Source organism: Saimiri boliviensis, chromosome 7 (assembly GCF_048565385.1).
Source record: "Saimiri boliviensis isolate mSaiBol1 chromosome 7, mSaiBol1.pri, whole genome shotgun sequence".
In the NCBI taxonomy this organism is placed as follows: domain Eukaryota; kingdom Metazoa; phylum Chordata; class Mammalia; order Primates; family Cebidae; genus Saimiri; species Saimiri boliviensis.
Genome location: NC_133455.1, coordinates 113,629,375 through 113,641,741, shown reverse-complemented (window position 1 = coordinate 113,641,741; position 12,367 = coordinate 113,629,375). Strand labels below are relative to the sequence as shown.

Here is a 12,367-nt window from a genome sequence, read left to right as displayed (position 1 = left end):
TCAACTTAATGCTTAAAGTATGTCACAAGAAGTTGACGGTTCCAAGAAAAAACAACAAAAAACTGCCCAGAAGTTGAGTTCTGGTTACATTCTGACATTCTTTATTGCTTTCAAGTTGAAAAGGAAATTATGTTGGTATTTCCCCTAGTTCTATTTAATGATTGCTGCAAAGCATTAAAAAAAAAAAAAAAAGCATGTAGAATTCCTAATTCTAAAACTCTGATTATGCATTGGCTGGCTACTTTATTCTATTTTTCAAACTGAAATAAGGCTGATAGATTGCAGTGATGAGAGTGCCTTAAACATCATCACTAAAACTTTGCTATTTTTACATAGTCATTTTTAATCTACATTAGACAATATCAATTTTAAGCCCCAACTTAAAGTACAAAGATACTTCTATATCTAATTTGTCATAAGCTAATTTTTAAAATGTAAAAATATTTATAAATGCGTTGGATAGATTTTTAACAGATACATTTCTTGGTCTGCCTGGCATATAAATATTGAATGGGTAGACTTCATAATTTCAGTCAGAAAACATGTTAGAGGAAGTCTTAAAAAGTCAGTCCTTCTCTTTCTTTAGCTAATGAGTTTCCAAAGGAGGAAAGCAATCCCAAAAATGGGCAAATTCTGTCTCATCAGATATGTGCATTTTATGTTCCACAGCTAAATGAATGATACACTAGTCCAGTTATGGAAAGTGAAAAATTCCACTGTTAAGATTTGATATTCAGTGTACAAACTATGGAAGATACTTCTCCCTGCCGTTAAATATAGCTAATAGTGCCATAAAGGAGAAAAAAATAACTGGGAATAAATTTTCCATAATAGTTTCTGTAAATCTTAAGAAAATATCTTACAGTCTAAATTATTATATTTTCATATTATTTAACATCTCAAATCATCATTCAAAGAACTTACAAATCACATCATTATTATCACTACTCTAACACAGATAAAACACAGATCTTTAAGACTCATTGCTCATAATTAGGAGTGTTTCTTTCTTGCTTTCTGTTTATGGAGGGAGAAGAGTGTTATGAAGCTAAACACAACTGGCAAAAATATTTTACTTTGATCTGTATGTAAAAAATTACGTGGCCCAGGACAATACCTGTAACCAACAATTTATGTGTACAGGCAAATTACTATTTTCTTTATTACTTTACTTACTTTAATTATGTTCTCAGTAATTTAGACAGGGAAATACAAATACATAAGTTATTTATGTTCGGTTTAGTGCCTCAGAGAACTTACATAACATAGAAAGGCAAAAAAAAAAAAAAAAAAGAAAAAACTTTTAAAATAGAACTTAAGTGATTAAACATTGGTTGTATAAAATACAAAATGGAAATCTGCTGAATTTGGAGGGAAATGAGAGAAATTACTTTTAAAGCTCAGGAAAATGCCACAGAATACTACTTGTTCACTGATTACATTGCAGATTCTACGTAATTAAATAAACAAGTAGTAACAATTTTAGGTGTGCCTCCCTTTTTCCCTTAATTTCATTCATTGCTTGAAATTATACCTCTCACATAGTAAGCATTTAATATACATTTTTGAATGACTATACATAATTAAAGAAATTAATTTGTAAATAAAATCTGCTTGACTATATTTGTTGATTTAACATACAGAATCAGACAATTTTAATTTGCCAATCAAAGACATAGGCTGCTGAACTTCTACACAATTTCACTGAGACACATGCTTTCCACATAAAACTAAACACCACATCTGTGTCATAATCTATAACATGGAACACAGTATTTTACACACAGCAATTCTCCATTTCGCTTCTGCAATTGTAAGTGTTGATGAAGTTGCCAAATAAGTCACATTCTATACAACAAACCTTCAGTTTAAATAAGGGATAAGATTCCTGTTAACAACTTAGTTTGAAATGTTAACAACCCTTAGGCTGTTAACATAACAACCGCCATTAATGTGGTAATAACCAATTTAAGAGGAAATTGTACTCTGAAAAATGAATATATTGCCAATTAGGACCAGGGTTTATATTTGAAAGAATATTATGTACTTTTAATAAGTTAACTAGCATGAAAAGTTTGAGCCTATTAGGAAGTAATGTAAAAGTTATTATACAAAAAGCCACATACACTCTTATAGATATAAAAACTTCTGATATAAAAACTATTTGGATAAATGCTCTTTAGCAAAATACTTGAGACTATCAAATACCAGTCTAAAATCTTATATATTTACTACCATAAGGAAAATAAAACACAACAAATCTAACAATACTGTCTCTGCTTGCTACTCTGCTGACACCTACAAAGTGTGTTATACTCACTATATAGGTATTTCCTTGGCAACTTTTTATTTTTGGTTTTCAAAAATCCCCAGATACTTCAACTGACACTCTTTCAAGTTTACTTAATGTTTGTCCTTTGGTTTATTAAACACCTTAACATTGCCCTGGCTATATAAACTCCTTATTCAAAAGGGTAACATAAATCCACTTGAGATACTGAAATTACAAACCAATGGAAAAGTCAAAAGGAGTCAAAAAGCTGTGACTGTTGGTTAATACAGATAAAGCAAAACTAAAAAGCAGTATTAAATCACTAAAAGCAAATACAAATGCTTTATGTGGAAATGAGGCTGTAATTCACAATGAGCAGAAGAGAAATTTTTATTTCAAAGAGAAAAGTTCAAAGACTGGAGAGTTCTAAAATAATGCACATAATACATTAATTCTGATTAGTTGTGCCAACACAATGAGAGAAATCCTGGCAGGAGAGAGTGACTTCTCATTGTTGGCACCTTGTGAGCGTTTTATGCACTCGGAACACAGAGAAGTAGTAACAAGTGGCCATAATTAGTCAGGAGGCTGTCAGATGGGGCCGTCCTAAGAGCGAGAAAGAGTAGAATCTGATAAACAGTACTGCTTTCACCCTCTTGTAACTACCATTAATCAAATGATATATATTTTATATCTAAAGATTGGATCTGACTAAAAATGGCTGAATTATATACTAAGAAGAACCAAATTTCCTAGAAAACATCTCACCAAATGATCAAGGTACTTAAGAAATTACCGTTGATTGATAAATTTTGTCAGAACGGAAAAAATGCCAAATAAATCGCTTAATGTCACATTAGAAAAATGATTAATTGTATTAAATATGAAAACCCCAGTGATGCCATATATCATCTCTAATTTGATAGATCCTACTTTATTAATATAAATAATTCGCAGCTGAAGTAAGTCACAAAGTTGCCTGAAAAGCAAAATAATTTTTCTTCGGTAGAATTTCTGTGTTGAGTACTTAATGCTGGAAAACAAGCTTGAGTCAGCCTCACGGCTTCATAACCAAGAACATCTGCATTGTCCTGAAAATGTTCAGATGTTTACAGGTTGGAGAGTGGCTATCATTTTCCTGTAATGATGGAAGTCTTTATTTTGCTATTACCCATAAAGGCTGAGGGGATTCAATGCTTAGTTGTTTTTTGAGATTACCATTCAGAATGTCATGGGACGGGGTGGGGAAGGGGCAGATATCACTACACTAGAGGAAAGTTTTCATAACTCTACAATGGTTTGCACCTGACTTCCTCAGACAATCCTGAAACAGAAAGGACAGCTGAGTAACTTTAGAATAATAAATTCAGGTCCAACTAACAGGCAACAATTACACTATTTTACATAATCCGTTTTTTTCCAAGTTAAACTTTTTGAAAATAAAGAGTTAAGAGATTTTGCCAAATGTCCAATTCGTTTCTTTGTGTTATGCTCAGCCTCCATTCCCCCTTAAGCTCTAAAAAAATAAAAAATAAAAAGGAGAAATAAATAAATAAATCAACTTGAATGCTGGCTTCTACTAAATACATTGTTGACACTAACTGGCAGTTTCAATATAGGCAATGCCATAACCAATTCCTAAATATGAGTGTGCAGGCAAGCCAAATAGAAATACCTTAAATATTGTGGTTCGTGGGCTATTCCTTAAGCATTAATTTGAGTAACACACACAAGGCAACGTTTTGAAGGCTGACAGGTCAACCTCTTTCAGGAATATAAACTGGCCGTAAGGAAATGAAACAAACAAACAAAAAAAATACACTTACAAAAGTACTTTAAAAGGCATCCAGTCATCACTGGTGTGCAAGGATAATTCCTACCTCAGATAGTCTCTGCGACAAAGGATAAGATTAGCTTTAGTGTACAGGGTGGAGCCCACCTCTCCCAAGCGACAGTCACAGCAGGCACACTTCAGGCAGTCTTCATGCCAGTATTTGTCCAGTGCCTTTAGAAGATACCGGTCCTTGATCTTTCGGTTGCAGCCAGCACAACCTTTCGGCTTGGTGTCTGGCTGGACTGAGAGCATTTGTATACCTAAAGGAAGACAAAAGCAAAACAGAGAGCTGAGACTACCAGAGAGAATAAAAAGATGTCAAAAGACCTCAAACAAGTTAAATATTTAGTATTTCCTTTTTCCAGGAGTATTGGCTTTTCTTGGTTAGGACTATCCTGAAATCAAACTAAATTTTGGAAACAAAACGTCTCAAACTTTATCAAGTGCTTATTAAATCATTCAAAAGTTACAAATGCCAAGTGGTAATCATAATGAATTCATGTTGACCATGGTAAACTGACGTTATAAATATGAAGTTCAGTAACATTAAATAATTTTATAGGATTCTCATTCTCTCCATAGAGCAGTTCCTTTAGAAAGAAAATGTGAGTAAAAAACCATCTGAAAAGAAAGCTATTTAACAAATTAATCTACACACAGTCCGCAGAAGTAAAAAATGAGTTTTGCTTAACTGTTTAAAAATTTCACCTAATATGTGCTTGACGGTGGAAGGAGAGTGAACCTGGTATGGGATTACACTGTTCTTATTCAGCAGTAGAGGTGTTTATAGTTCAGTACACAGAACAGCTACCCAAAAAGCTCACCAATCCAGTATCGCTTGCTTGCATCCAAATACTTCCTTCTAGGTCCTTGATATTTCAAAGTATTCATTGTGTTCAAATAGAATATTTATACGCACAAGCATCAGTCAGCACCTATGTCAATGGCAAATTACTTAGCTATATGCTATACGCTTTTATGTAAACCTAAAGTATATGAGTATACAATTTATTACCATAAACACATACATTTGTTTTATAGAGGAAGTAAAAAACAATAGAATGCAAGATCTAAATATATATACAATTATACAAACATGTATAAGTAAATATATATGTATTATATATGTATTATGTTAAACATAGGAATATTTATGTATTTTAAAGATGTATATCCATCATAAATAAGGAATCCAGCTGGGTTCTATGGGTTTTACAGTTTGAAACCTTTTGAATGAATGAATATTCACCTTTGAGTGTCTTCTTATTTCCCAGGTATTAAACACCCAGCTTCAGCAAGAAGCTGGACCAACTATCCAACGCCTCATATTTATCAAATAACTCATTTTAAGCACTATAAAGTACTGCAGACGTCAGCAATTCCAAATTCCCTCATTTTACAAATTACGTTACAGAGGCCCAAGAGAGGTTCAGAGACTGACTCAAAGCTGAAAGAGAGTTAAGCTATAGACTCTGGTCAAATGGTCTTCTAACAGTCCAGAGACCCCTCTTCTGCATTATGTTTGCTCTTCTAGGCATACAGTTTTAAACTTGCATGTAGATGGATACAAAACACCGAATGTGCATGCATTACAGGAAAAGAAATGCCAAGCTATAATCTGCAGTTTTGTCCATTTTCCTTTTCCCAAACAGCTAAACCTCCTCCAGTTTCCTCTGATACCTTATGATGAAGGCTTCCCACCCCCATCCCAACCTTTTTCTAAAAAAAATAATCACACTGATAAGAGACATCAAGGCATCCACAGAGCAGAATAACTTTTCTAACTACAAATAATACATGAGTTGCACAAAATATTGTTAGGATGTCGAACTTGCATTAGAAAATAACTTGTCTGGTAGAGTTGTGTAGGGTAGCTATTCTTTCTTTCTGCATCATAAGCATAGCTGTAGTCACTGGAGCTGCAGACTAACAGCTGGATTTGTAAGAAGAGCAGGTGGTATCCCCATAGCCTGCTTTCTGTTCCATTCCTTTGAAGGAGCTAAGGGCCTAGTGTAGATTAATCATAACCCTTGATAGCTCTGCTAAATCTCACTCTCTAGAACTTCTAACAAATGAAGTTTCTTTGATCAGAACTAGTTATCCTCTTCTAGCAAGGTTCCACAAGGAATGAATCCCATTAATTACAGTGAACAACAGACCCAAGTGTCTGTTAACCATATACCTGGGGGGGTGGGGGGGGAGGGAAGTTTTGATTTACTCAGTGAAATTCTGGATGCTGTTACTGAAAGCATCCAGATAATAAATATTAAGAGAAACCATTCTAATTAAGCCATCCTAATTATGGCCATTCTATTAAATTTATAAGGCTATTATTTTTATCACAAGACTCAAAGATGAAAAACTAAAAAAGAAAATCCCAGCAAAACCTTCTTAGTAGCAGCTATGTTTCCCATAGCTGTGTTTCCATCATCAAGCATAGAAGGTCAGCTATTTTATTCAAAATGCTTTGCAACCAAGACAGGGGATACCCACATTTGGCACAAGTAACACTACCTACTTGTCTTCACAAAGTGTTTTTGTTGTGTTGACATTTTAATTTAGCACTCAGAGGCCAATTAATATTTGAAACTCTTACATTCTGTTTGGCCTTGGGCATAAAAGGAGTTTGATATTTTACACTCCATCCTGGTACGTTCTGTTAGAGAACATCATGGCATTTCTCTTGAAAATGGAATCTCATGAATTCCATGCAAGTTAACAATTGCAGCAAAAGAACTATTTTGTAGTCACCATGTTACTGTGTACTTAAAAGGCATAAAGCAGTCAGAGGCCTTCCCTCTTCCTCCAGAACATGTCTGGGTAGAGTTATGTGTCCGTGGCTAAGAAACATTTCACAAGTTGCTCATAGCACATCAGAACTCATAACTAGTTTTAGATTGGCATGTAAATTGTTCTGAGGGAAATTCTTATTGCCTCTGAGACCCTGCCATTCTGAGTTATTTGACAGTTTAAGGGAAATCATAATTAAAAAAAAAGACATAAATAATAGCCTGTGCAGTGTGGTGTGCAGAAATAAGTAGAACCATTTCATTTAAACTCTGGTGAGCTTTTAATTGCCTGGATTGCATTGTGAGGCGGCCTCACGGTTGATTGCCTCCATTATGTTCCCTTGTTCTGTGCCATTCATCCGCACAGTCTCAGCTTCAGTAGTTAACACAACAAAGTAACCACAACTCCACAACACGCAGGGTTTTAAAAAATAATAATAATCATAATCAAAGATTTGCAGCACTTAGACACAGTTTTTTATATTTTTGGGCTAACTACACAGAGTGAATAGAAAACATTTCGTCCCTGTCGGAAAATTCACAGAGAACAATTTGGGAGAGGGAACAGGAAGAGGGGATACATAAAGGGGGTTGGAAGAGATGAGGTGCTTCAGAAAGATGCTAAAATGGGAATGCAGGTTCTGCAGCTGGGAGCATTGACACAGATTAAAAGAATTTGGCCAACATGGCTATTCAATTGCCAAGAGGTACCAGACAAAAGATTTTCACTCCTCCTGCCCATCTTCATCCTCTTCCCAGCCCCCAACCCAGGTTGGAAAACTGGATTGGGCCTAAAAGCTTGTTTCTCTCTGTTCACTGGCCCAGAGCATCCCTACAGGCTGCAGCCCCCCTAAGGGACAACAATGCAAATAGATGTCCCCAGATCTCAGGCACTGGAGCTGCTTAACTCAGTTCTGCCCCTTCAACTCCCAGTCTCCCTCCCTACCCTTCACCCCCACCTCCCCTTTTTGAGCAATGGAGCTGGGAACCAATTTGATTCCCTTTTTCTCCAATGCAGCTGCAAGGCTCAGAGATACTGACATTTTTCCACTCTTATCAGTTTAATTACAGTTACCATGGCAGCAAAGTGCTAGTGCTTGGCAAAGGCCAACAAGAGATTTGCAAGACTGAGTTCAATTTTGATGCAGCTCACATGCAAAATAAAAAAAAAAAAAATAAGAAACATACATACACTCTAACAAAGAATCCCTTGCGGAGTTTAGGCTCCAGCCTTTTGTGGTTGTGTCTTTGCAGCCACACAGGGATGGTTCGCAAAGAATGTAGCAGTATTTGTTGCATCTAGCAAGATTAATTGGTTTAAGCAGCAGTCTTTCAAAGCAGTTACAACAATAATATTTCGGATCTTTCAGAAAGACACAAAAGCAGCGGAAGAGCAGAAAGGCTTTTGAGCAGCCAAGAGTGCAGAGCGCCGGCAAAGTGCATCTATGATAGATTATATCCTTACCAAAACTTTTCTCCTTTTTCTGCATGAGTTGACTTAGGCGTGCCTGAGTTGCAGCAGCTTCGCATTGAGCACCAAGCCCAAAGGTAGAAGTAGAAGGGGGTCTCCTTGATTTCGCTTAACTGTGGACCTGGTGCGCAGCCTACACCGCCGAGGACCGACTATTGTGAAGCCACTTTGGGAGCGGGTCGGAGTGGCGGCAGGGGGTGGGGGGAAGGGATGAGGACCGCCAGACAAGACAGGGCGCACACCCGGAGCCCCTCGCAGTGTGCAAAATGATGGCGAATGACAAAGCCACATGCTTCCCTAACTCTGCCCGTAATCCTAAAATCCCAGCGGCCCCTTTTAGCTTCCTGGTAACAAATGGATTTGATTAAACTGTCACATGCAGCGTTAGCATAGCATATCATGTTCAATATGAAAAAGATCATAAATCTGACTAGTATTTCATAACAGCAATCTGGGTAGCCCCCGTAAAAAATGTGCTGCATCAGTTTGAATCTCATCCTACTAGGACATAGGCACCTCGGTCCAGGGACCTTCCCCTCTTCTGGTCCCTTCTGCCCCCACACCCCCACCCCAAAACACAGTCACTTTTCCATCGCAAAAGAACAACATTTTGTTATTATGGCTGCGTGGGGAGAGGCAGGAGTGTCAATCAGGACCAAAAGACTGTAATTTCAACTCTTTAAGAAGTGGGGGGGTCGGGGGAGGTATGACTTCCAGCAAGTAAGGGGGAGGGGTCCGGAAACCCACCCAGGACCGAATTCGTTTCCTACGGGCTGGGAGCAAACACTTCCTAATTCCAAACTCCCTGCCCCTCTCTCCCCCGGAGTCAGGGGTGTGGAAATACTGCAGTTCCTGGTGAACTTTGACTATTATCCACTCGAGTCGTACTTGAGACGTTCCGCGCCGCAGCCGCTCTCCTTCCTTCCATCAACATCTTCCGCCTGCATCTATTTCATGTCTCATCATAAAAATAATGAAGCCTCACATGATTTAAACGAAACCGTCTCAGTAGAGCTGCAGCCCGAGCGAAAGTTGCAGTGCGGAGCTGGGTTGCAGCTCCAGTTTATGCCTCATTAGCAGAGGCTGGGGAAGAAAAAAATACCCACATCCGCACACGCACGCGCGCACCCGCAGACACACACACCACAAATAAGCCGACGCGTGTGTACACAGTTGCTGCACTTACCTTCTCAATTAAGCGATACAGGGGGAGGCCGTTCAGTAAGCACAGTGGCTGCTTTGTAGCGCTTCTCCTTGGGAAAGGTCAAAAAGAAGCATTGTTTGAAAAAAAAAAAAAAAAAAGACGGGGGAGGGAATGTCTATTTTTTTTAAGTTTAAAATAATGAGGTCCTCAAGGATCCGCCAAGCAACGGTGTTGACCGCATCTGAGCCACAGGTGTCCTCCTTTTAGGCAACTGCAGTCCGAGGCTGTCTCTCTCCGTCCTGGTTCAAGACAACTTACCCCAGCAGCGTGCGAGGAGCCGAGCTGAAGGAAGCTCCGGCTCTCAGCTGCAAAATGCAATCCCTTCCCAGCCAGACATAATACAGCCAAAGAAAAGGTCACTCAGTTATTACTGAGCCGGCGGAGCCCAGGCAGCGCTTGTCAAGACCACAGAGAAGCAGCTCCCTTCCGATTTAAGACTATTTACCTCTCGCCCCCACCCCTCCCCTCTTCTTTCCTTCTCTCCCTCCCTCTCCCGCTGGCTCCCTCGCTCGCTCCCGTGTGCCTGTTCGTTCTGCAGCTCAGTCAAGTACAGCCGCCCTCGGAAAGTGCAAAGCAGCCACGAGACAGATCGGGCTTTGTTGCTAATTTCCCAGGGTGAAAATTTACAAGCCTGCGAGTGCAGTCAGCACAACCACATGCATATGCTACTCACAAACGCTGGGGACAACCCCGCACACAAAATGTGACCTCTGCAGGAGTCGACTGAGGAAGGACCCTACCTCCCGGACCCGTCCACAAGAACTCCTGCGAGAGAGCTCCGGAGGAAAAGGGTAGGGTTCCTAAAATAACCAGGGCATTTTGAAATAGGTGGCTACATTTAAAGTAAATTGCCTTCCAAAGCCATTTCTGAAGCTACCAATTACGGAAATTAAAATAAAAGCAAGAGAATCAAACTGCTACCAGAATACCCTGGAAAAGCACACGACCCTCCCCTTTAGGAAATGTCTGGAGGTGGCCGCAGTTGCCGGTGTCTCTGTGACTCCCATTCATGAACTCTCTGAAGTCGCTGCTCCGCAAGTCAGCCACACAAGCCTAGCTCAGGAGATCACACACACACTCTCCGTCCTCCCTTCCTCTAATGGCTCAGGACCCAAACTGTGAACTTGTTCTCCAGTCACTAATGCTGACCCCCCAACCCACCACCATCCCGAAACACACTTCCTGCAATTACTTGAATTCCTTACTATTTAAAACTCACATGCTCCAATGAAAAACACCCCAGAACAGTGAGAAACCTGTTTTCAGTACTAACTTGGTCAAAGAACCATAGTTTCTCCACCATTACCGCTTTGTCTTCATAGGCTTGTTTTAAGGCCTTGACAGATTTTTTTTTTTTTTCTTCAAATAGGTCCCCCTCTCTTTAACCTCCTCTCCTCTTAACTTTACTTAACATCTATAGAGGCTACTGGTAGCTTTACAATATCTTATTATTTTTCTAAGTTTTCAAACTTCAAAGTCGTCTTCTCTTTGGGCTGCTCTAAAAGTACCCTCACCAGATTTTACAAAGCTTCCTCAGAGGTCAAGCTTAAAAATGGTCCACATTTGAATGACACTCACTGAAATGTTTTAAGAACCAAGAAAGATTCAATTGTTGAACTACAAAAAAAGCTTTTTTGTCTTCTCTGGATCATCAGTTTTAATCTAGTTCTAGTTTAAAAGAAAAAAATCAAAGCACTCCCCCCATGAGTATTTAAGCTCAATTATATTTTTCTTCATAAAGAATAAAGGCACAACATTGATCACTAGTTTTTACCCCCTCCCTTTTGAAGGCTCGTAATAAAATAGCATGTGGTTTGCTTTCCTTTCCCTTTAAAAGGCAACAAAACTCAGAACTAACCTGAAAAATAACGATATTCACAGACGGTAGGTTAATGAGAACCCCTTAGTTGACTTGTTCTGTACATAGGCAGATTCCTTAAGTTTGGCTTTTCTGGCCCGTCTAAGGAGGCATACATGCACTTCACCCATCCGCACAGCTCCCCGCTGTTCTACCCCACCTCTCTGCTAGAGCCACTCTGAAAACACCCCAGTGTGTGTGTGTGTGTGTGTGTGTGTGTGTGTGTGTATGTGTGTGTGTGTCTCGTGCGCTCTGTCTCAGCCAATGCACTGAGAAGAAGAAAAGAGGGAGGGAGGGAGAAGTATGTGTGGGGAAAGGGAGAAATAAAATCAAAACAAATGGTACAGCTAATGAGGACAATTAAATTAATTATGTTCAAGGAGATGAGATTTTTTTTTCCCTCCAACTGTATGATCTGTTACCCCTCGCTGGCAACTGCTGCTCTGTAATTCATGGCAACTGATTAGTGCATCTATGCAAATCTTTGTTTAAATCATTCAACTAATTAAATGATGGGATTATTCCTCTGCCTACGGTGACATCATTCGCAGTAATTAGTACTCTATTTGGACTGTGGCAGTAAGATTCCTGATATCAACACCAACCTGCAAAGACATTAACCACTTTGTCTCCTTTTTTTTTTTAAGGGACAAACACCCAGATCTCTAATTGCATCCCACCCCCTTCCTTTTTCCCCAATCTTCCTTTCCTCTCAATTTTACCATTTCCCTCACACTTGTAAGCAAGTAATACTGGCAAGCAAGGGGGAGAGAGAGAGAGAAAGAGAGAAAGAGAGAGAGAGAGAGAGAGAGAGAGAGAGAGGAACTTAGTGAATAATATGCCAAACCACATGTGTAAAGGAATAAAATGGAATAGTTAACATTCAGCTCCATGCCATTCATTTTCCCCTAAAATGTAATGATAATTAGATGGGTCATA

At 39.0% G+C, this 12,367-nt stretch overlaps 1 protein-coding gene across 8 annotated transcripts in view; it reads right to left on the bottom strand.

Annotated features, from left to right (window-relative positions):
• The window catches only part of LMO3 (LIM domain only 3), a 61,032-nt gene that overhangs the window by 47,396 nt on the left and 1,269 nt on the right, over positions 1-12,367 (bottom strand). Inside the window, exons 1-3 of one of the 8 annotated variants that reach the window (XM_010345125.3) lie at positions 11,429-11,708; positions 9,553-9,619; positions 4,153-4,366 (exon numbers count right to left, since the gene is read on the bottom strand). In XM_010345125.3, coding sequence (XP_010343427.1) covers positions 4,153-4,358 — 206 coding nt within the window. In that variant the 5' untranslated portion in view covers positions 4,359-4,366; positions 9,553-9,619; positions 11,429-11,708. The other 7 variants (XM_074403240.1, XM_010345128.2, XM_010345127.2 and 4 more) reach the window with 7 other exon arrangements.